Genomic DNA, 25550 nt, shown 5'->3' with positions numbered 1-25550 from the left:
GTTGCCTTCTCTACAAACTCCTTTTGCTACCTACCTCCTGGAACTTCATCCTACCGTCTATAACCAAGAAGATAGAATAGTAAAGAATTTTATCCCTAAATGAAGAACCATAAATTGTATTTATTCAGCTTAGCATAAAACATAATTTGGGAAGGTCTGCTGTAGGTCTAGCACCACAATGCAAAAGACTGTGTTGAACAGACACGTCCAAGAGACTTTTTGGGAAAACAGTCCAACTTAAGACAGAATTGAGACAACAGCTGAGTGGTTTCTGTCTGCATTGATCTGTGTGGCTGGCCGCGTGTACGTGTGCTGTATACATGTGATTGTGTATGTACCTACTGGAAATACATGTCCAGCCTCACTACCAGCTGGAGCTTGGGGATATGGAGTTGCAGCCGCCTTGGCGTTATCAGGTTACCAGATTCAGCAACCCATAACACGTTCCTCATGTTAAGTACAGACAGTGTGATTTCCTTCTGCCACGTATCTCCAAGTAAGCCAAACCAGAAAAGGAATTTTTTTAGTAGAGTATCAAACACCTATCAGCCAGGTGTGAGGCTCTGGAATACACCTTCAACCAAATAAAAAAACCCAGTTTCTCAGTCTTAAGAAAAATGAACATAGAAAGGAGAGTGACAATACAGTAACCATATCTGTTCTGCAGTGTACATAATAATATTGTGCCCCAAAAACCAGGCAGCTCCTGGTACATACTTAATAGCTAAAGTCACAAAAGATATGCTATGGAAAAAAAAAATAGGCAAAGAAAAATGCATACTACTCAGTACACATTTAAAAACTGAGAGCAAAATATTAAGTTTCCCCACAAAGTTGTTCGCTTAGTATTTTGGTCAGCAGCTCTTTTATGCGAAGCTTACTCATTTAAAGCACAAATAAATGAAGCTTGTATCAGTAATTAAATATGCCTGTAGAAAGATCACACTCCTCTTTTCCCTTCCCTCCTACACTCATGCTCCTGACAAGCAGGCATGTATAAGCAAATGAAGAATGCCTAGTAGGATTATTTCACTGGAAAAATTAGATCATTTACTGTTGCCTGACATGTTTTACAATGCATATAAATTCAAGAAGTGTGCCACTGTCTCTCCTCCAGCTAAGCCGCATATTAGTTGTGCCCTCACATTATTAAAATCCTCAAAGCTGTTGTCAGAAATACAAAAAAATGGGTCAAAAGAGGTAACCAGATGGTTGCTTGAAGCCTAATGTATAAAATATGTACAACAGCAAAACACAGTGGTACTCCACTGGTACTCTTTTAGCATACAATCAAACAGTATGCTATAAAGCTGTTTAGTCCAACACTAAATTCTGCTCAGTAAGACTTAAAAATGTTTCCATGAGTAGGGTTTGTAATGAAACTCATGTCAGCTTGTATTTAAGTACCTCTCTGCAGTGTCAGCAAGCCCCTAATATTATTAGAACTGTGCTGGCATAAAAGAATAAAAGTAAAATTTTGGATTACCAAATAAAAAGTTGTTTCACCACACATCAGGATTAACTGATTTTTTTTTTTAATTCAGTTTTAATCATGAAGTCATTAGGATGAGCCAGTTTTTTATAAAACATTTTAACTTGAATGTCTCTAGATACAACTTCAGAATTTGCAAGAGCTTCCAGAATTTAGTAGCCACACTGCTGCAGCTGTGATGGAGGTGAGCAGGAAGACCAAAAGCTTGTTTATTTTTACAGCTCTAAAAGATGATCCAATAAAGAACTCCATCTCCTCCTAAACCTTTAATAATATCTGTGTCAGGGAAATAAGATTACCAAGTGCTGATAGCTTTTGACACTCAATAGCTCTATTACATAAAACACTTTCTGTAAAGAAAAGTGCTTTTAAGAATTAGTGCAGTTGCCTGAAACCTATTAGCAAAGAAAAAAGTGAGTTTATGGACAGAAGGTTCTAGGTGTCCATGAAGGCAGCATAAATAGTGATGGTAAGCTGAAATATGATGGTGGACAGCATAAGAAAGGTTTCTAGGTTTCAAGATAAAGCCAAGTCCAGCAAAAACCCACTGGCAGAGGATATGGAAGACGAAGGAGCTGAACATCATGACAAATATTTTAATTCCCTCAGAACCAAGCAGGATTGTAACCTGTCACCTCATGGTTCAGTAATTAGCACCTTACTCATTATATATTGAAGGCGGGGGGGGCTGTCTGCAAATATTTTATAACAATTATCATATAAAAGATTGTTAAAGGAACACTAAAGCTGTCACATCAATTAGAAAGTTGAAAGCACCAGTTGAGATACCCTCTGTTCTTAAGACCTGTACATATACTGCTGTCTTTTAACCTTTCTCCTCCCTCTTTTCCCAAAATGTTCTCACAAGGGCATAACCCATGAGCCACCAGTAAAGCTGCATGGCACTGCATGCTGGGGCGCACCACGTAGTCTTCAAATGCCTCGACATGCTTAAGACAGAGCAGAAACACTATGTATTGGCATTCCTGATTTTTAGCCCTGATTCTAAGCATGTAGTCCAATACTTAAAGCAGTAGTTACAGACAACAGTGTTAATTACTCATTTTTGACAACAGTATTTTGTCTAAAAATTAATGCAGCTGACAATTTAGTCTGTCAGTGCAAAACCTACTTCTACCTGATGAAAAATGATGTACTCATTTATAAAAGTCATATCTTGACAAATTATCAGCTACCTAGGGAAACTCACAGAAGTAATAAAAGAGCCCAGGTATATGGTTTAACACCTAGCCCTTCAGCTGAAAAATTTTGACACATGTACTTGCTGCAGGAGCAGGTATTGCAAGCTGTTGTGGCACGCAAGATGATTATCAAGTCTTAACAGGTCAAAACATCAAAACAAGATTTCATTTGTGCCCATCTGAGGCACCAGAACACAGTGCAAAGACCATTTTTCTTCAAATGGCACTGAGAAATTATGCAGTATTACAATCTATTATTTCACATTATTTAACCTTATATGGAGAGAAAACTCATCTTTGAGCAATATTTTTTGGTATCAATTGTCATTAGCCAAATATGTCCAAAACATTAAGCATACAGGAGATTATTTGGGTACCAGATTTCAATATCATCTCAGAAAAACAAACTATATGAACAGCTTGAAAGATGTTTTAATGAACATTTGGCCTAACAGTCTGTCTAAAAAAACTATGTGCTGCACTAGGATACTTTGCTGAGAGTTGCTGGCAAGTTAAATTTAAGTCACAGGAAATATGAATTCACAGATTTCAGCTCAAAAGATGTTTTCAATGGTATTTATAAACTTTAATGTAAAGTCAGAGCTATTTTCATTAAAAAAAAATCTACTGCAACTATTGACAGAGAAATCAGTGCAATATTGCTCCACTTTTTAGGGACAGTAAAACAACTTAAACTCATTCACTCCAAGAAAATGTTCTCTAGAAGGAAAAAAAAAAGTATTACTGTTATATTCAACAGTGTTGGTATTACCTGACCTAACTTCATTCTTCTTTAGAAGCATGCAGAGTTTAGCAAGAAACCAGCTCAGAAGGATACTCACACGGCCCAGTATTCTGTCTCCAGTCCCAAACATGCAAGTGGTCATGTATTTCATGAGAGACTTTGGAAGCTAAACCAAGATAAAAAAGTTGTAAGAAGTGGCTGTCTGAGTACTGTGGAGACGCAAGAGGACAGCTGTATGAAGAACTGGGTGAGTGGGTGTGGGGGGGAGAACCCCACTGGCTTAAAACATGCATCTACGAACTCAAAATTGTATTCAATTAATAAATAACATAGTGAAGACTTCAGTGGGAAATACAGGTATTCTCTGAAGAATTATTTTAAAATGCTGTCACCAGGCAACTGTGGTCAGTAGATAGAGGCAAGTAAAAGTAAACAAAAGGCTTTTATCAACAACCAGCCTGCAAACTTAAGGGATGCCAGATTTAACCTGTGGTACAGCAGTAAGAGTTTTATTAAGTTACCTGCATCTGCTAGAAGATTGTGACTGCTTCTAACCAGGAAAATGGCTATCATTACCCATACTGTCATCACCAAGCTGCACTGTCTCGCATATAATAGTCTATTTGAAAACTGTTCAGTGATTGCTGCTAATTCAGGATAAACTCTTCTTAAGGAGCCCTGCATTTCAGTAGAGTGCATGACTGGGGAGGTACTGAATCTATATTAATTATCTGTTGGTCTCTTGGTGACATGCAAGGTGTTAATTATGACCAATAGGGCTGTAATTGCCTAGATCCAGCCTACATAGCACTCTCTTTTCAAGATATACTTTCACTTAAGCTGTTTCACTTTCCCTGATTATCAAAAAGTCCTTAAAGAAGAGGTGGCTAGAGAGGCACATCTGCAAATGCATCAAGATCAAACTTATTCCCTTCCTGCCCTTTTTAGGTTCCTAAACCAAGTATAGCATTTTTTTCTCTGAAGAACAGCCAAATTCCCATGGAAGCAACTTCAGCATTACCTTGTCTCAAAGCAGTTATATATATAAAATATATATATAAAATAGTATATTTACAACAGAACCTACTATATGATAAGATTCAGTGAAAGCTTCACAGCATTCAGTTCAGTTGAATAAATATTTCTTTTATGTCTCCCACCCACTTACACAGCAGCAGGCATACTTCCAGGACACAGAATGCACGTCTCTGTTCAAGTACTGAAAAGAACTCTCTCCTCTTACGATGCCCAATCACACATTTGGAAAGGACAGTTAGCCTTCGGTTCTAAAAAAGAAAAGCCTACCCCATTTAAACCAGAAAATTTCCTATGTTCATAAAGAAAACTGAATATACCCCTTTGAAAGGTTAGGGACATCTTTGGATCCACTAAGGGAAGAGAGATGCTCTTTAGTGTTCAAAGATATAATTTATTGGTAGGCTTTAGAAACTCTTGAAAAACATTCCAAGTTAGGCATCTAAAATGAAACTAGTTTCAAAAAACACGCTTTATGCTCTTTACACATCACAGTGTTGCTAACTCATATAAAGACTGTTAGTTTAGTCACCAGTTCGTATACACAAAATATTTCTTTTGAGGATAATGCTTGACAAGCATCAGAATATTCCTATGAGTATTTCGACTCTCAGCTCAGATACAAAGACAGTATGGCTCTGAAAATTACCAGAATTTAAGCTACAGTAATTTGATCATGTCAGTGCTCAAAGACTGTGGCAAATACTAAGTAATGCAATGAGTCTTATGAACTGGCTTATACTAAGTCATTTTATATTTTCTTCAAGCTGAAAGCACACAAAAACAGCTGCTGCTGTTCAGCTGATGTGCCGTAGCAAGTTTTTAAACTTGTAATTACATCATGATCCTGAACCCCCTTTTAAATTAAACTCCTGTAAATTGGTGTACCTGTCCTTTATTGGAAAGGGTACTGAAGGCGGGGATCTGAAACCATCATGAGACACAAGCATGAGGAAAAAACAACTTCATTACCAAATCTGGTATTCTGGTAATACAAGTTTCAGAAGAAACTGGTAGCCCCTAAATGGAGGGGGCATTTCACATGTCCCACCCACATAAAAATGCACATGATGCATCATGAGCAGACCACTTCTAAATATAATACAACAATTTATTCTGAATATTTTGATCTGAGCTTATTCTAGTGCTCAGCAGAAGAACAAATAAGGAATGCTACATCCTGCATGGAATTTTATTTTTGCCTTTAAATTAGTATCCAGTAAAAATGAGGCATGGTAAACATAGACCCTATGCTTACATGGGCCTCATATTACTGATAGCCCATATTTTTACTACATTTTATTGGAACTAGGATCTACTTCTTGGTGGTTTGTTGGGGTTTTTTTGTCCTCCTCAACAGAAGCAAGTCTGGATTATTCATTCTTCGGCATTCCATTCTGTGTAATGGTCTCTTCAAAAGATACTCTACATATTTCTTTCAAACATTTTTAAAGTTACTTGTACACATCTACCTTTTCCTCCCCTGCCCTCCCACCCCCAAAACAGACATAAGTTTACAAAATTTTCAGTAGGCCATTGTTTTCTGTTCTTGCTGAGTTTGAAAAGATAAATTGAACATTTCTCCAAAAGAAATAATTAATGTCTTTACATTTATGATTGCAAGCAGTTTTAACATGTGGCCATACTCTGAAAACAGACATGCAAATTGGCACCTCTTCATAACAAATAGTTCCTGATGTGCAGCTGAAATCTTGCCCACTAAACTTATTGAAAGACACTCTACTACTATAAACCAGGTGACAACTTCTGCTGGTTCTGGTTTTGGTTTATTAGAAGTATTACACTAATAAGCATAAATAAATACAACAACAAACCACTCAGATTCGCATTTACCAAAATTAATAGGTAGCCACAAGTTCCTTCTCCCACTGCATGATGACCACTTTCACATTCTCATTCTCTCTCTCCCCCCACTGGCATAAAGAAAAGTGCTAAAGTCAATGTCATGTTACTGGAAAAAAGATCCCACCCAATGTCATAAAGAAACAGGCCCTGTATTTTACTCACAGGATAATAATTTCACTCTAGTCTGCATTAACAAGGCCTCAGTGGACTACTGGGTCCAATTTTGGCCATGGCATGTTAAAAACGTAGATATAGGTGAAATGGAAAGAGTCTAGAAGACCAAGAAGAACGGTAAAAGATTTAGAAAGCGTTGCCTCCAAAGAAAAGTCTGTGATGTTCAGTCTAAAGAAAAAAATTGTTATATGACTGAGAACAGTCTTTCAATACATAAGACTGTTACAGCAAAACTAGCAACAAGTTGCTTTACAAAACAGCAGAAGGAAGTACCAGAAATCGGTCTGTAAGTCAGATACTTTCTTTTTAACTTGAAAAGCTATTAAAGCAACTGGAACAAACTACATGAGGATTGTTACAAAGTTTCCACTGTTAGATTAAATGTGGCCTGCCAAGACTAGATACATTCAGTCACTGTTTCACTTTAGAGTTCAACAGGAATTATTTTTTATGGTGTTCCCTGTAACCCCCCATTCCTTCTCCCTTTGCGCTCCTTTAACATACCCTCAGTCCTGCCTATCCAACAGTTTGTGGGTCATGCCACAAACAAAATTCAGAAGCTGATCATCTTGAAAAGCACACGTCTGTTTTCAAAAGCTGTGGGACTTCTCTGCGTTTTGGCGTGCGTTATCTGTTCATTTACCTTAGTAAAAAGTTTGGACAACATGAGGATCTTCTTTTCTGAGGATTTCTTGGGGAAGTCAGCTGCTTTTTCAGACCTTGTTTTGACAGCACCTCAAATCAAATGTGCTGTCAACTCTTATGCCTATGCCCCACGACACCATACGAATAGAAGCATCTCTGTTATACTTCAGATGGCAATCTGCGTGAACAGTAAGAGTTACAAAGGAAAGATGCATACATATTGTGTGTTCATGTGTTTATAATATGCCTATTACTGTGCAATCATTGGTCTTGAATAATTCCAGAAAATGAACACAAAAAATGACACATATTAAAAAGGATCCTGTTCAGGATTTTGGACTTTGTGTTGGTTGTACCTAACAGAATTCTTTAAAGTGAAAAATATGCCAGGATAGAGCTTTTTAAAAATACCATGATTTGTGATTTTCTCTTTTGCTATCTCACATGCACACTTCTTGTTCAAAAGCAAGACAGCATGTCTATCAGTAGGTCCGAAGTAAAGCTACATGTAATATTTTCCCCAGGCAGCAGGGAAGTGTCCACTCCCAACACAGGTGTATGTTCCCACACTTCAATACACTAACTTGCAATATTGTGTGAACACAGCAGCTGGCAGGGCCATGTTATAAACCAGATCCTTGAAGTGATCCAAGTTAAGAATAATTTAGAAAAAAAAAAAAAAAAAAAGCCGGGGGAGGAAGAGAGGGAGGGAGGGGAAAAGGAGTGTTGTGTTGGGGTTTTTTTTTGTTTTGGGGTTGGTTTTAGTTTTTGGTTTTGGGTTTTTTTTTAATACAAGTTCAGTGATCTGGTTTATAATTCAGTTCAGCAAACAGTCGTATCAGCACAATTACAGGAACAGAGAACTGTAGTGTGGAATCAGAAAGGAACACAACCAACTTTATCCCATGTTTACCCCAATCACATCCCACTCACCCTGTATCAGGCTGACCTCTAAAGCCCATAAATCCACAGCCCACGAATAACTGCAGGAATTTCTTCTCTGATATATTTGTGCTCAGTATAAGCCCTAGGTATAAGGCTGATTAAATACATGCTGAAATGCATAGGCATAGTGTGGGAGAGTTCCTCACGCATGAGCTTCTTATAGTAACTAACTCTCCCACATTGTGCACTGCGTGTAGTTAATACCTATAATGAAACTGAAAAACTTTGATATGCAAGAAAGTTGATTTGCCTTCTGAAAACATTAACTTTGATGTTCCCTTCTTAAAACATGAAAAAACGTGATATTGCATTAAGTCTGACATTTAATTTCATTTCTGGAAAAAAAAAGGAAAAAAGAAAGGAAGAGCAGAGTTGAGCACGTAAGAAAACGTGACATAATATGTAAATATGACAGAAACACTGGTACAACATTAGGCGAAGTGAGTGCCATTAGAGATGAATGATAAAATAACTCCTTCTAAATGAAGGATAAATACTAGAAGAAAACCAAGAACATACATTCATCATGTTCATATACCAGCTGTCTTACTGTTGGGGGCTGGAGGGAACCTACTGAACGAAGAACTGAAGAAAAGAACAAATGTTCTTTTGTATTTAACTAATGTTGTGATAAAAGCCAGTGCTAAGGGCTGTCCATGTTGATAGTTTATGCACTAAATGGATGTGGTTTTCTCCTCAATCATTGATTACACCTGACTTTTCTATACCTCCCCCATCCTTGCCCAAAAACCCACAAGTTGGAACACAACAGCGGGGAGCAGAAATGAACGGCCTTACTCAGAAGTTGTGAAGGCACGATAAGGAAGCAATCTCCTGTCCATGTCTAGATCAAGTGAGATACTAATGAAAGAAGCTCATAGTTACCTGCCTTTTGAGAAAGACCAGTGAGCTTGGCTATACCATTAAGTATTCATTTGTAATTAGTTTTCATAAATATACAATGTAGCTATTTTAATACCAAAGAGTACTTGGCAATTCTGTATTACTTAAACATGAAGCACTCACGCCCTTTTCAAACCAATATTGTATCACATATTAGAAATTAATTCAATAGCAATTCTTACTACGTATAACCTGAAGAGACAGAATAATGCACTTGAAATCCCATGAAGGGCATCAGAATAAGAATCATAACCAGCTACCTACAAACTGAATCTCCAGTTTAGCATATTACCCCAAATATAAAAAAATTAGAGAGACAATATTACATGGCATCTTAGGTTTTCATGGTTCTGTATTCCTACAAGATAAATCCTTAACCATTACCAAAATTTCACAATAACTTCTAGCAATCCTTATTCCTCTTATATAGACAAGAAGTTGAGAGCTAGAATTAATCTCAAGAGCATGCAAAACGTTTATAGAGAGAATACAGTTTTAACTAAGGCCTGACAGTCTGAGCTAGGTTTCTAAGTTTCCAGAAATTCACAGGAACAATTTTCCCACCTTGGCTTTCAAACTTAAGGGAAAGGACTTGCATCAGTGTATTCAGTTTTATCCATAGTCTTTGGTTCTGCCGTAATACAAATAAACAGTACATATCTAGTACTACTAATGCAAAAAGGATGGAAGTGACAAAGTAAGAATAGCTTTACATTCATTACCAGTCATATTACAAGTATGTTCAGTATCAACATTAGAGTGCAACTATATTGCAATAAATCCAAATCCACTTAAAAACTTGACTATCTTCTCAGTACTCAAGTAACCACAAACTTGTAATATCACTCACCAGGCCACATTATTTGTATTACCATCCCCAACATCATCAGATATATCTTCAGACAGATAATCTGGAGCTGTGAAAATGAAAGCCCTATCAGACTCAGGAGCTTTAAAACCTGGAGATTTCTGGCCTTTAATGAGTCCTGTATGAGGAAGAAACATAACACTGACTTTTCCTCCCCATGAACATAGAAGAGTCAATATTGCCAACGATGGGCTAAAATGCATCCTCCTAGGCAGCACCTACAGCCAAAACACAGTAGGCTGCCTGGTAAGTCCAGTCTGGTATTATGCATCAAAAGTACAAGATTAGAGTCATTAAGGTGTGTCAGCAAGACAGAATATTCTTTAAGGATGAAAAGCCAGCATGACCAAGCAAGAAGAGGTCTATTAGGGAATCTCTGACACCTCTGGATTTTGCCCAAGGTCTTCCATGGCGATACAGAGATTTGTACAACCACCAGACTGGCAAGATACAATATAATTTCAGACAGTTTTTTCACTACATACACCTATCATCAGACCAGAAGTAAACAATTCTTTAAGAAGTAGGTGACAAGAAATTAATCTTGCAGAATTAAAAGACTTATGGTATGACCTAAGATGTGGAAGATTTAGTAATAGGGTATTTTGTTTCAAGTTGGTAATATTTCTTATTTCTAGGCCTTCAGTCAAGCATAGCTAAAACTAGTAGTGACCCCATCGGATTCAGCAGCCAATAAAAAGCTTTTAATTTCAGCCTAATACCCAATGAAAGCAATTAATTTCAGAACACACAACTGCAACAGAAGTTTTCAATGCCAAATACAGCAACATGGCTTTGTCCCCTGCAAAAGCAGTAGAATAACTGCTAGTAATCTGGCACTGGGCAAGAGCAGAAACAAGGGCACAGGAGCAAGAAGAAAAACAAGAGAATTAAATATATCATCTGTTATACAACTAGTTTTAAACTCACCAAGAATTCTATGAATCTATGCTAAATCTCAGAAGAGGGTGGAAGGAAAATCTACCCTGTCCACCTTCAGAATTTGTGGTTCGAAAACATTAAGGGCAGGAAGCTATGTTTTCTAAGCTTGTGTTTGTTTTATTCTAATTGAAGTTTCAGCTCAAGGTACAGCTGATTAGAAAAACTGATTAGCTCTGTTTGTGTGGGATGGGAAAAACCTTCATGCTAGATATTGGTTGATTTAAAAAAAAGAAAGCCAACCCAGCAGTACCTAAAAATTTATGCACGACTGGCCACTGGCAAGGTACAGAGACTGAGCAGGAGCAAGTAATTTATTCTGAAGGCTAGCCGGAAAAAATATGTATTAAAACAAACAGAACAGCTTAATTGGAGAACGTGGTTTCACATTTAGGAGCAAATCTACTTTGTTCATGTAAATTGCACTAAAGCATCAGAGATGGAGTGGTACAGAGGTGGCTGATAGCATTAATTTTAGGCAGAGTAGACCATCTATTTTGTTGTATTACGTAATGTTTGGTTGCAAAGCCCATTAAAGTCAACTGACTCTTCATTTAATTCAATAGTCTTTGAATTTGACCCAGAAGTTAAACAGCATGACTTCTTGCTTTGTAAGCACAAGGTCTGAAAAAATTCCAGTTTGCAGATGAGATTTCCCATGTCGGAGTTGAACCACGCTAACAAAATAAATGACTCCACACATTACATCTCTTTTGTTGCAGAAAATATTCTCACTCTTACCTGCACATTTTCTTCTGTAACTTGAATTTCAGCAGTGTAAATATAATCAATAAGCATCCTTAGAGTCCAGCCATCAACTTCCTTTATTCGAACTCGCTTTGCTCGGCTTTCACTCATCTCACCTACAAACACAGTTTATTAGTCAAGTAAATTAGACAGAAATACAGCACCTTTGTAAAAGTTTAATAGTAATTGTTCCTGCCAGCAGCAGTACTTTCTGTGTATGATCAGCTGCGATAGTAAAACAACTTTAATAATAATAATTCCATTTCTTTCCTTCCTCCCTCCAATGAGAAAGGAAGACTTTGTTAGTTACCATCATGCATATGCTACCCGGGTTAACACTTTTACTGCAGGTGACCTATTTTCTCCAGTGTACAGTATCAGGAAAATATTGTTACCAGACCTAAATAAGACTCTTCAAATGCATACAAAAACATTTTGCTGGCAAAGCAAGCTATTAAAATACTGTAGCTTTACTAACTTCTTAATCAAAGGAGCATACCAAATGCAGACTTGAGCCATTTTATTTAAAAAAGAAAAATTATATCCCCACAGAAGAATTAACATGCATATTTCTTTGCTTGCCTACTTATTACCCCCTTAGCAATTTCACCTCTGTTACAGGTCTGATTTAACAGTTAAAATTCAAGCTAAGATAAAATGATAAGCACAGGAAAACTTGTTGGATCTCATTTTGTGGAGGTTGATGTATTGGCCATGTGCCACAACTGATCTTCATAAAAAGGCCTACAAAATAGCTTCTGCCTTCTAAAATATGATGTTTCTCAAAATGCAACATTTTGTTTATATCTGAAATACTTGCCCAGAGATACATTTTGAAGTAATGATAACCTTCTCCATGACTACCAACCACGCATCTGGTCATCTCAGTCTTTTAACCCTTTTTGCATTGACTTGCACTGGGAAGCGAAACCAGTTATGTTGATAGATACATCAACTTTGACTTTGGAAGAGTATCCCAGTCTCTGGATACATCCATTTCTTATTCTTCTATATGGGATGTATTCTTATTTCTGTCCTCTAGGCATCTAGAGATAAGGCTACTAATGATGTAACAAATTTAATATATACAACAGAAGCAGACAGGATGGGGAAATGAATCAGAAGATGCTTATCATTGCTGATATTTCCTCATGAAGTATATAGGCATTTTCATTGCTTGTTACCCTGTGGTCTCCAGGATTGGTGCCAAACAATGCATTTTAGGCAGCACATTTGGCAAAGGGATCATCACTGAGAAATTTATTGTTATTCATGTCTTTTTTTTGGAGCTGAAGGGTAAGGAATGGCATTTTAAATCAACCCTTTAAGTGGTAGGAAGTGCAGAAGAACATCTACAGCAACATTCTACTACTTAATGGCAGCACAGGTTGCTAGCATTCCAGAAAGCAATGATGATGAACTACATAAAAAGCAGCAAAATCCAGCCCCTGCAGAACTTTCTTTTTTCACCTGCTCTTCTGAAACATATTCCTACACCTTTGAAGGATTATTGCAGCGTGTTCTCTGCAGGGCCCTGTATTCCAAGTTTCTACTTCCAGTTTGACACAGATTAAACCTATTGATCTTCAGAGCATGCATGCTGCAAGTTATTTATTATAAGCTGCTGTGGAGGTGGTCCTTTTGGAAAATTGTGTGTGTGGGAGAGTAGAGTTTGATATTCTGCAAGCACTCAGGTTTGTTTTCAGATGTTGTGTCAAGGCTTCTATAGCCGTGGATAGGCACCTTCTCTGTTTAACAACAGAGCCTAAAATATTAAAAAAAAAAAAAAAAAGGCCAACCCAAACCCAAAGACTTGCTTCTACCTTTCATACTAAACGGACATGCAGTCTTACTACAATTCTAAATCAGTCCTCTTGTGATCCAGACTTGTCTGACAGATCATATTCAGGAAACCATAGATTCACTCACTAGGCAGTCTCAGTCTAGAATTCAACCTGTTGAAGAACTCAGTTCATGACTGGGAAGTTGCAACACCATATCTCCACACAGTTGCTAGTGACAGGAAAACATATCGTAAACAGAAAGGAAAGCATATCATGAACAGAAAGGAAAGCACTGAGCTGATCCAACCTCCCAAGCAGGAGCAGCAGAGCGCTAATTGAGTTGAAGTTACTAAAAGGCTATCTAAAAAGCTTATATGGTTCCTCACAAAGTAACGAAAGGAAGGCTTTTCTTTTTTAACAGAATCCTACAAATGGTGAATGGAAGCCAAGAGAGCAAGTAATTCTCTAAGGATAACTGCCTTGGCAGAAGAGAAAATTAAACCTCATCCCAAGTCAGGCCCTAGGGCCACTGAGGTGTCCCTTCACTGCTGTTTTATAATCCTTTCCTCTAATCATTTAAGCATTTTTATTTCAGATCACAATACATATTTCTGAAGAATTTCACTGTATACAGAAGGAAGAATTATTCCTGGTAACATAGTCCCAGATGTTTAATCTTTCTTTTTCCCTCTACTTGTAATTGTTATTAACTTTAATGCAGTAAGTTTTTCTTTCTTGTTATTTAATAGGGCTACTTCTACCACTGCAACACGTGGAAACAGAAAACAAACAAACAGGCAGAGGGTTTGATCTCAGTTAATGCCATACCCCATCCTGCATAGTAGTCTGCATACCTAATGACTCAGAGAAAGATGGAAGTAACCTGCAAATGTGTCCAGATAGAAGCTTATAACTTCTGGTCAAGAAGTAACCCTGAAGCATAAAAGTGCAATTTTTTTTACTGTCTTTTCAGTCACTGTTTCATTCTGGATGGAAGAAGATACTTTTCCATTTGGTTGTAGCTCGTTGAGGGATCAAACTTGCTTATTTGAACTTGCAGATTACTGGATGAGAATACAAATACCCCCGAGAAGCATGAATTACAGGGTTCATGGAGATAACAATTATGATGAACTTCAGGATTTTTCTCTGTTGGGAATGACTGAAATGTACCAACACCACAGCTGGGCCCTGCTGAAAGCAGCCTATGATAGTAGTATAAAATCTGTTGACAAATCTTGAAGCCACAGCTGAATTCTATTTAAACTCCCACCAATTTGGTTCACCAACTACACAAACATTGCCACAGATGTATGGGTTAAAATGCTTCCCACCCATTACTCAGGTGAGCCTTCCCACCTCCCACACCACTGAGGGTCAAAAACAACCTACATGTAAAAACATAAAACAAGCAAAAAATTTTAAAAGGGACTGAAGCAAGGAAAGAACCAAGATTTCAGGAATTCCATCTGGAGAGCAGCCACAGACACCACTGCACTGGCACTCTTAACAAGTCATAAAATTCTCCACAGAAGGGACAGTTGGGGCAAGCAGAAATGTCTTGTCTGCCACAGAAAGCATAATCTAAAACTTATACTTTGAGTAAAGAATATTTTCAATGTGACAGTCAACAACAGTTAATCTTCAATATAGAACTAGTGTTAAGAGACTTGTGTTTCTCTGTTACTAAGGTGATGAAAAGGAACTGTAAAAGCAGCTGTTTTCCTTCTAACTTTAAAGAAAGCAGTAAAAATTAAAAAAGAATGTATCAGTCACCTGGAATGTTTGTCTCAACCACAAATGCAAACTTGAAGAATTACTAGAGGAATAGATATTGAATTTAAAAGCATTGTTGCTGCTGGTAGCAACTCCACTTCTATCTTTGGTTGTGTCAAAATATTTGCATATAAAATCAAGAATAATCAGCTGCTTCCCAAGGACACAACAGTATTTCAAATTTCATCAATCTTCCATTTGCATACAATTAAGTCATTAAAACTCCAATTTGCTTGTACACTGGCAGGCCAAGAGTCACATTTCTGCCTCCACCTGAGCTGGTGGTCAGAAGCAATACGTTGCAGAGAATTCTTTTAATTTCAGACAGTCAACATGAACTACCAAATTGGCACGAGATTGAGAAGGAACAGACAAAACTTCAGATGTTTAAGTTTAACACACATTTAGTAGCATGTTCACTTTGACACCGAATTCCACATGATTTCAACACGATTTATAGCCATTATGGAACCCACAGCACAGGAATTCAGCTGGAGGCTCCTACGAACCTGAACCTATCTTAGCCTCGCAAGCCTTCAGCATTCCTGTTGTAGCAGCAAAGCAGTAACTTGGCCAGCACGGAACGAGCAGAGGCAGAATCAAGCCTGCACAGAATGGTTGTGGCAATGATGCAGAGTACATCTGTCACAGAGAATTACCCTAAAAATACCGAAACATGCACTCCAGCTATAGGCTGCCAAAGCCACAGAAAGCTTTCATATCTACTAACAGCCTAGAGTACTCAGGGTCTGAAAAACATAGCAGCAATAGTTGTTAAAGGACATAATTTACTCCAAAATTCACATGAAAGTTATTTTAACCTTCTTTTGGACAAGTGACATTACTAGAGCCTTAAGGGTATAACAACGCTTCCATTCCCAGATTACTTAACATAAAAACTTGTTTCAATGAAGACAACTTTTTAAAGCATTCATCATGCTAACAAAGAACAAGTTGCCAGTATGTCCTTAGACTGCAAAAAAAATTTATTAAGAAACCTAAATGTTCCTATTGGCTTATCTAAAAATTAAATGAGATCCTAAAAAGCAAAAGTCATTTAATTTTGTGCTTTCTACAGTTGGATTGGATTAGAACATAGTAAGTATTGAAACATTTGGTACCTGTAAACATGGCATGGAAGTAGGGGCTGCAGGCGGCTAGCACAACTCTATGCGCTGCAATTTCCATGTCTTCAGCTACTATCGTCACATCACACAGCAAGTTTTGACTATTTAGAAATATCAGAGAAGGCAATTTCACATAAGTGAACTACAACAGAAAAGCATATAATATCACACACAATTTCTTTTCCCATGCCCTCAAAAGAGGCAGGCAGACAATGTTGACGAAGCATTGTTTTTAAATGCCTTACACAACCACGTGGCTATTACTCAGTTGGATTACAGATGGTGCTTGGGTACACAGAACTTTCTAAAAATCAAACAACTGAATTGTGACTTCTTGCACAGGAGTTTTCTGCATTGAATAACCAAAATTTGTATCAACCCAATTTATAAACCTTCTCACTGGAAGTCTGGACCTCTTTGAATAACTATGATAGAAAAAAGAATTTGATATAGACAAACACTAAAAAATTGAGGTAAGAAACAAGACTTCACATATAACAAAATAATCCAAACTTCAGTTGTGATGCCTATGTCACATTACACTGGAAGCTCATGCCTACTTAATTGTTCAAAATCACTACTCTATCATCTCTATATTTACTGTTTTCCCAGCATTTTTCATACACAGCCCATGCACACAATAGCAATTATTTTTTCTGCTCTGACCAGTTTAGAATTTATTATGGTTAACTTCATATCTTGCCTGGCTTTTTATCTTCATTACATCCATTTGCATTCTTGTCCTTTGTGACTGTAATACATATTTCCTCCCTCTTCTGTTGTAATAAAGCAACATCTCATTTATAATTGTTTCTAATACAGGTGTTTCCAATGCAATAGTTTACAGATATTGGATATACCTCTTCCAGTTAAACCACCACACCATATACTCTTTCTAATCCAATTTGCTAGATGGAAAGCAAGGGGGGACCCACACCACAATACCAAAAGGCTGCAATTTCCCAGCATCTAAATAGCCGTAGTCACAGCTGCCTCTTAGTTCCTTCTCATGCTAGCACTGTCCCTGTAGAAGGAGCATACAGTCCACAAAACTCAGAGCTAGAAAGGGAAGAGGGGAAGGTACAATTTAAAAGAACATATTCCTTAGGGAAGGAGCTAGACCTGTATGTCAACCTGGTGATCTCTATTCTCAGAACTTTTGCAAAGATAAACCTTCACCTTTCCTGAATATGTATTGCAGTTAAAGTGCAGACTTTCTGATAGTTTGCAACTGCCATGCAGAGCTGTTGCAGAGACTGGGGTGAGCAGTTGCATTTTGCTCTGACAGAGCTAGAGCTCTCAGCCAAACTGCTCAGATATTCACCTCAGTCCAAAGAAAACTCCGTGATCAGCCTCTGCAGTCACCCAATTTCCTTGAGCACAGCCGCAAGTAAGGTGGCCTTGTGGAGGTCACACAGCAAAAATTTTTGTGGCCACAACTAACCTTTGGGGCCATATTGCAATCCTGGCATTAGAATATTTTCCCCCTTTCAGCTCTTAATACCTACAGCAACTATCTAAAACTCCTAAGTTTAGCCTGCAATATGCCTGTTATCAAAAGATGTACAATATAAGGTAATGACCATACTCAGAAGAAAAACACAATTCAGAGAAGCTTGAAAACAACCATTACATTTATTATAAAAAAAATTGAAACGGAAAGCTGCACATAAGAGGTCATCAGATACCCAGCTTTTTCAGACACCTGCACTTATCCTGTCAACAGGAACAAAAGGTTTTATACTTAGCTGCATAGAAATACCAAAGATAACAATGAAGCCAGAAGCAACAGAATTACATCAATGCAAGACTCCAGCTAATTAATTACATTGCGCATATATAGACATAGTAACTTAGAGTTAGTCCGGATACATCTCTAGTCTGGAACTGCATCAGGTGAATGAATATCCTCTGCGTTACTACAAAGCTGACAAGCTAAATAAACTACTGAATAAACAAACAAGCTTATAAACTTAATCATATACTCTGCTGCAAGCATCTTGTGGCTTCCACAGCAACTCAGCACCTTCATTTCATGAGGGCACACCAATTTATTTTAGAAAGGCTTGGGTTCTGAAGCAATATTGTACTAATTTGCTCGTACAGAGTGACGGAATGAATAGAGCCAGTGGGGTACACCATCTTGGTAAAGGAAGTGAGAAAATGGGGGGCGGGGGGGGGGGGCAAAAAACCATAGATTTAAGAATAACTGTTTACCAGCTTGCAGGTTATTCTTCATTGGTTTATATAGAGAAAGGTCATTACCCCCCTCTTCAAAAGATTTTGAAGTCTTGTTTGTAAGAATGAGGATTTTAACAAATACAGGTAAGGTCAAATTCCATTGTGATAAAAGCAAATTATAATGATGAGGAAAGATAGGCATCAGAGAGTAATGTCTTCATATGTCAAGAACTAATTAGCTATCCTAATGATCTCTCTGACTCAGTGTCGAGGTGACTGTGAGTAATGAAATGACAAAAACTACCAAGGACAAAATTACTCAAATTTATCAAAATTTGAAGGCACAGAAAAACACTCTTATGAGCTGATAGAACCAGGCAACCTGACAGCAGCCAAAAATGTAATATAAACTCACAGACTTAAGCATTCCAAAACCAACATATTCTAGATGCTTAAGCAGAGGATTTCTCCACTAGTTATCCACTTTCTGGAGAGTATCTCTCTGGCAAATACCTGCTTGTGCTACACTAATGAGAACTACTGAGATAGAAACCACTTAAAGTGTAGTCAATAAAATCAAAAATATAATTTACTTGATTAATATTAGGTCTTCATTTAGAGTAATGAGTTCTGAAACATTTCCAAAATATTTCAGTTTATCATTTCAAACAAATAAATGCAAATATTAATGTTTATAATCTTATCTAATTAGCACTTACCATTTTAAAAGCTGTACTCAGCTTAAACAAACAATAAACATTGCTGCATCAACTACCTTACTAAATAAGAACTACAGTTAAGGTTTGCATTGCACTGCTCCTGTTCCAACTTTAACTATTTATACATGTAAGACAAAATTGCTCAAGTTGCTTCTACAGCAATTCAAATGTAAGTAACCATGGAAACTAAAGTATATTCTGAAAATAATCCACGGCCTTCAACAATGCACTCTGCTGGAAGACCACATATTTTTTTTTAACTCGCAACACAACAAAATGCAGGTAAGGTTTCTGACTTCTGAACTGTTCTAAGATTCATTCTGGGAAACTGTTTCTTCATCTAAACTCTTGCTCATCCTTAGGAAGTCATGGCTACTGGCTCTAGCCAGCCTCTATTACACTCCTTGAGACACTGAATCTGGTTACTAGGATCCTTGAAAAAGTCAAGGGCATAAGCAAGGTGAAGCAACAAGTATCAGTCCTTCCAGCATAAGGTAACAAGGCTGTTGACATACTAGGAAAAATAGTCTCTGCTCTTATCCCATTATAGTCAGACTATGGAAGTCTTTGGAATTGGATTTAAGTCACTTATAGTCAGCATATTATTTTCTCCAATCTTCCAGTACAGTACAAACTGTCACAGCCAGATAAATACATTGATCTGATCACAGTATCTACCATAGTATTAAAGATTTACCCATACGGAACAGTAAAGACGAAAGGCAGAGGTATACTTTAATAGGGTATCAGCTGCTGTCTTTCAGGTGAAGCCTCTCCAGTGTTTAATCTTATACAGGAAATAACAAAGGACTATAGGATTTTCACACCCTCCGGTATTGTCTATGCTAGAGAAGTGTTTTATTTATTTAATTTCTCCATTGTTGCCGTTAGTTATAAAGCTGAGTTACTGCCAGTGATAGTTGTGAGTCCTAATTACCAGAGCTCAGTTGTGAGCTCTAATTACCAGCTGTCACAGTTTTCAACACCATCTCACCTACTCATATGTAGAAAATAAATCAATATGGGTGCTAAGAACAGCATCAGCACCAGTCTCCTAGTTGTGCTGAAACTGATGGTAGTATCACTCAAGGTCTTACAAAACTTTATTCAGAAAAGTTACTTTCAACATTTGATTTGGAAGTTCATAAATTTCTCCCAGGGGACAACCAAAAGATAACTTAAAAAAAGAAAGTGTACTGTCAGTTGGTTTACATTTGTTAGACTGTGACCTACATCTCCAGACCAGAAAATTTTAACATTTTTCCAGTTCGCAGCCTACCACAAAAATCAACAACAGGCATACGAAGAGCCTTAGGCTCAACTAAAGAGTCACTTTTCATCTATCCAGGATCAACTACATACAAGACAGGATCAGTAGCTGTAACTCCTTAAATACAACCTCTAAGTATTTTTCAAGTCTCATAAACCTAGTTTTGATTAACTTATGAGGGGCAAAAACATACTGCACACATTACAGCTATCGTCACATGATTATCATTCAGCTGTCACTTCATTGTATATTTAATCCTTCTCATCAGCTACACTTCTGGAACTGCATGTTCTTAATAAATAAACTATTATTATTAACTTAATAAATGCAAATGAAAGTAAAAAAGTATTATGGACTCCAGGCAGATATATACATTGAAATAATACCTTCTTAATTCATTCATAACTTTAAAAGCTTTCTTCATGTGCCACGGATTTACTGTGACAGGACAGTGAATTTCGGTGTTATCGTCTTTCAGATCCAAGGGCTTCTGATGGCAAAGTTTGGTACATCTGGAAAGAAAGAGAAAGAAAAGAAGAGAGTTAATACTTCTGTATAATCTTCAGTTCTGTCACTCTTATTTTCTCCACCTTCATCTTGGGGAGGAAGAGAAGATTTGCACTTCAACTTATTCTTTACTCCAAGCAATTTTGGTTTCTCTATTACCAACAGTGTGGAGGAGTAGGTAGAATTCCTGAGGAAGCGACAAGTTGGTGACCAACATTAGTGATGTTGACAGAGGCACTCACAGGGCTAACAATAATCTCCGCTAAGGAAAACATGAAGATCACACCCTAGAACATTTCCAATAAACCCTGAAGTGAGGGGAGAAGCAGAGGTTCGGGAACATTTAGCCTGGTGTCTGTACAGATCGATGGCAGAATGCAGCATCCATCACCTGAGTCTCCCAAAGCCTTCACCACCTGCAAGACAAGAACCACTCTTTGCCCTTCCACTAGGACCTCCCTTACTGGTTCATGCAGCTCCCAGTTCATCTCTGACAGGAAGACCACACAATGACTGCTAATTGTCCAGGCTTTCCCCAGCAGCAGCATGAGACATTGGTGAGTGTGAGAAAAACTGCGTAGTTCTGCAGATCACTCAATCCTTTGAAAGCAAAAGTGACCAACCTCTTAATTTTTCTTACTCTCAAAAACCCACCCAAAATAGCAAAAGAAAAACTAAGCAGTGTGAAAAATCATTAGCTCTGTCTACAATTATCTCTTTCTATAAGAAATACCCAAGTTCTACAGACACTAACTTCTGCAGAAAAATGATGTACACCCCTCAGTCAGCAGGACTGTCCAAACAGTAAGTGGGTTTTTCATGCCATGCCAAGCCAAGCCAATGAGTTTTCCATTTACAATCACAATGTTATTCTCATAAGGCAAATTATATTGTTGTAGTACTTAGAAAATGCTTAGCATCAGTGATGTTTTCACCTGCACTATTGTAACCATACTCCTGAACCTCTGAGCTAGAAATAAGCAAAGTCACTGAAGTAACTTGGTGGGGCAACCGACCCTGGTACATCAGAGATCTAATTACAAATGAAAGCTCAATCTTACTTGCTGTTAGGTAAGAATAGTCAAATTGAATTCCCATAATTCCAGCCTTTCTTCTACCATACCTAAAACTTTTTATTTGGGCATGTCTAAAGAAGCTTAAAAGAAAAAATCAACAATAATTTAAGATTTTAACCTAGAACTCTATATTCTGTGTACTACAACAACATGCAAAGCAAAGTAGTTGGCTTTACTTTTCACGATTCCAAAACTAGCTACAAAATTTTGGAGCAAAACAGCACAAAACTGCGTCAAGCAACAAAGGAATAGAAAAAGTCTCTGTAAAACACTGGCTAACAAAGTAAGGTCCATCTACAGAACTCAACTGCTACCAACTTGCTACATTGTACCATGAAACTGCTATGAATTAGAAGTTTCATGCTCAATTTTGAAAATGATACAACTCATTACTGAAAGTGACTACGTAACAGACAGCAATTTTGCATCGGGGGGGGGGGGGGGGGGGAGGGGGATCAAGTTATATGTTATAGAGCACATACACATGCTGCTGTACGGAAGTAAAAAAAAAAAAAAAAAGACACCCTATCTAGCTAACTCCTTTAGACTGAACATTACTCTTCTAAATGATGTGGCATATATCGTGATCAGCATTCAAAAAAATTATGCACAGAACAGAAAACATTCAAAAGACCAAAGACTAACTGTGAGGAAGAGACCCAGCTTTTAATTATACCACTGACTTATCAAGTCCAAGATAAGAACACTTCTGCTATGGCACCTTCTTACGTCCCAAAGCAATCCATCGGTTACTGATGTGTACATATCTGCGTTCGTATACAGGCTATATACACATCACGTATAGATATGCAAGAAAAAAAGTGGTCAGAGTTGCCTGTAAAGCGCTGCCAAGCAACCTGGATAGATGAAGGAGTTCCTATGAAGCGTAGATTCATTTGCTAAAGTTTCATTAGTTTGTCACAAAGGATGACTTTGTTTTAAGGTAATGAAGCCTACAAAACCGTCAGTCATATGCCTTCTGTTTTGAGAACTGCTAGTCTGCCTGAAGTTACTGGAGTCTCTCCTACCATTTCACCAGTTGGGTCTGCAACCGGTTTCCTTTGGTTTGTTCTCAAGAGCCTCACGCACAGCGTACCTGAAAACACAACCTCCCGAAGGCGCGGGATGAAGCTACGCTGACCTGGAGCATATAAAATACTGGAGGAACCCAAGCGAAGCGCAGCTGGAAATACGTGGCTTGCCTAGCGTGCTGCTACTAAAAAAGATGCTTAACTAAATAACCAGAAAACCAAGAGTGTGATGAGCATGACTGCTGAGTCAAACAGGGAGTAATTTGGGACTACATATGGAAGAAGCAGAAGGAGTGAGGGGGAGGGGGGGGGGGGGGGAGAAAAAAAGGAAAAAAAAAAAAGCGCCCGTTCCCGCACGCTGGCAGGCCCAGGGGAGGGCGGCGGGGAGGGGGTGCCGGCAGCCCGGGGTGCCTGCAGCCCCTGCCCGCCCGCGGGGAGCCCCGCGCCCGCTCCCCCGCGGCCCAGCCTGCCCGCCGGCCCCTGCCCGCCCCGGCCCCGGCCCCTGCCCGCCCCGCCGACGCGGCACCGCAGCGGGCACGACGGGGCACCTCAAGCCACCGGCCGGCCGCCCTGGCCCTGGGAGCCCCGGCCCGCCAGGCACCGGCTGCCGCCCCCGGCCGTCGCTCACGGGCTCCGCCGCCGGCCTCCCGCCAGCGCTGCCCGGCGCCGCCGCGGCCGGGTCCGGGCCCGGGTCCCCCCGCGCCGGGGCAGGGGCTCCCCGCGGGCACCGCTCCCCGCCCGCTGCCGAGGGGCCGGGGCGGGCCGGCCGCGCCACGGGCCGGGCGGGCTGCGGAGCGCGGCGGCAGCTCAGCTCCGCGCCTCTGCGGCTGGGCCCGGCCCCGCGCCCCCGGCCCACGGCAGGGCGGCCGCGCTCCCCACCGCCGCCCCGGCGGGCTGCGGGAACCCCGTCAGCCTCCCCTCCCGCCCCGCCGCCGCACTCACACGGGCGGCAGCAGCATCTCCATCGCGGCTCCGCTCGGGCTCCCTCCGTGCAACGCGGGCGCGGCGCGCTGCCGCCAGCACCATGCCAGCCGCCGCTGCCCCCGCCGCGGGGTGCCGGCTGCGCCCGCCCGGCGGAGCCCCCGCTGCCCGCCAGCCCGCCGGGAGCCGCCGGCGCTGCCCACTTCCGGGTTCCCGCCCGCGGGAGGGCGTTGGCGGCGGCGGGGCCGCTGCGCGCAGGCGCGGCGGCGGGGGGCGGCGGGGGGCGCGCGGCCCGCCCCGGCCCGGCCCCGCGAGGCGGCGGCTGCCGTGAGGGGCGGAGGGGCCGTCGCCCCTCGGGCGGCCCCGGTGCCCGCGGTGGGCAGCGGCTGCCCCACGCCGGAGCCTCCCGCCCGGGCGGTGCGCTGCGCTGCGCTGCGCGCCCTCGGGGCTGCGGGGCGGGCGGCTGCCTCTCGGCGGGGCAGCCCCCGGCCCTTAGGCAGAGGCGGGCGAGTCGGTGCTGTGCCCCTGTGCTGGAAGGAGCGTCTCCCTCAAGGGGGGTGAGCCTGGGTCCGACGCCCTTCGCGGGCCTGGGACACCCCAGTGCGCGTCTCCCACCTGCCAAGGGGGCGGCGGCTGAGGGCGGGGCGGGAGAGCTGCACCCCGAGGTGTCCGACACGGGGACGGGTCCCACAGAGCGCCCAGCTCGGGCAGCGTGGCCTGGGGCGCTCGCGTGCGGTGGCGGGGGTGCTCTAGGCCCCGGAGCCAGGACTCTTCATAAGGAAAAAAAAATCAGAAGTGCTCACAGGTGAGAAGACCCACCCCCGTCTGCACGCCGTGGAGGGGCGTCTGCAGCTTCGTCCCAAGGAGCTGGCCCGACACCAGCTCGCGCGGGTGGCTGCAGCTCAAGCGGGGGCCGAAGCAGACCCCAAAAGTGCATTGGGGCGAAGAGGGGTGCTGCAGTTGAACGCAGGTGCTCGGGTTCGCTGTGACCACCTGTATCTCGCCTGCCTTTATTTGATCCGGTCCAGCAGAACTGTCCAGCGACTGTGCCGCTTGAAGCAGCTGCCCTCCTGCCTTTAGTCATACAATCGCGTCGCTGACATTTAGCATTAAGTACTTGAGTTGTGTTTTAATGTGACGCAGAACAGTAAAAAGAAACATGAACAGGACAGGGATCTATTTCAAACACCTGTCTCTAAGTGACACTAATTCAAACAGTAATGAAGAATACTACGTTTGGCGACTTCCGACATGGGGTATTTGAGAAGAATTTACTGTACTTAAACCTCTGTAAGTTACTTCTAAATCTTAGAAGATTGTGTAGTGGAAGATGTGTGTAACAAGATGAACACAATTCAGGTATTTAAGTCTGATAGTGTCTGTAAAAATAAAACGTGTCTTCACTGGAGTAAGAGGTTTGATATTGACAAAGTAAAACTAATTAATCTCTCACTAACTGAGCAACACTATTTTTCTAAGAGTGAGAAGAGTTTGAGGACAGCACATTTCAAGTAGAAGGCAAAACAGAAAATGGCAGGTGCATTTTGGGTGAAGAACATCATAGATGCATACATAAAGCCTTCACCGATGTTTCTAA

General features: G+C 40.4%; 1 protein-coding gene across 1 annotated transcript in view; it reads right to left on the bottom strand.

Annotated features, from left to right (window-relative positions):
• KLHL2 (kelch like family member 2) overlaps positions 1–23997 on the bottom strand; it is a 61125-nt gene extending 37128 nt beyond the window's left edge. Inside the window, exons 1-4 of the mRNA XM_075709191.1 lie at positions 23975–23997; positions 20805–20930; positions 16243–16349; positions 11556–11677 (exon numbers count right to left, since the gene is read on the bottom strand). Of these exons, the coding sequence (XP_075565306.1) occupies positions 11556–11677; positions 16243–16349; positions 20805–20930; positions 23975–23997 (378 nt within the window). The remainder of the gene's footprint in view (positions 1–11555; positions 11678–16242; positions 16350–20804; positions 20931–23974) is intronic.
• Positions 23998–25550: the final 1553 nt, after the last annotated feature.

This window comes from Pelecanus crispus, chromosome 4, assembly GCF_030463565.1.
Source record: "Pelecanus crispus isolate bPelCri1 chromosome 4, bPelCri1.pri, whole genome shotgun sequence".
In the NCBI taxonomy this organism is placed as follows: Eukaryota; Metazoa; Chordata; class Aves; order Pelecaniformes; family Pelecanidae; genus Pelecanus; species Pelecanus crispus.
The sequence above is the reverse complement of the archived record's forward strand: the minus strand, read 5'-3'. Positions and strand labels throughout refer to the sequence as shown.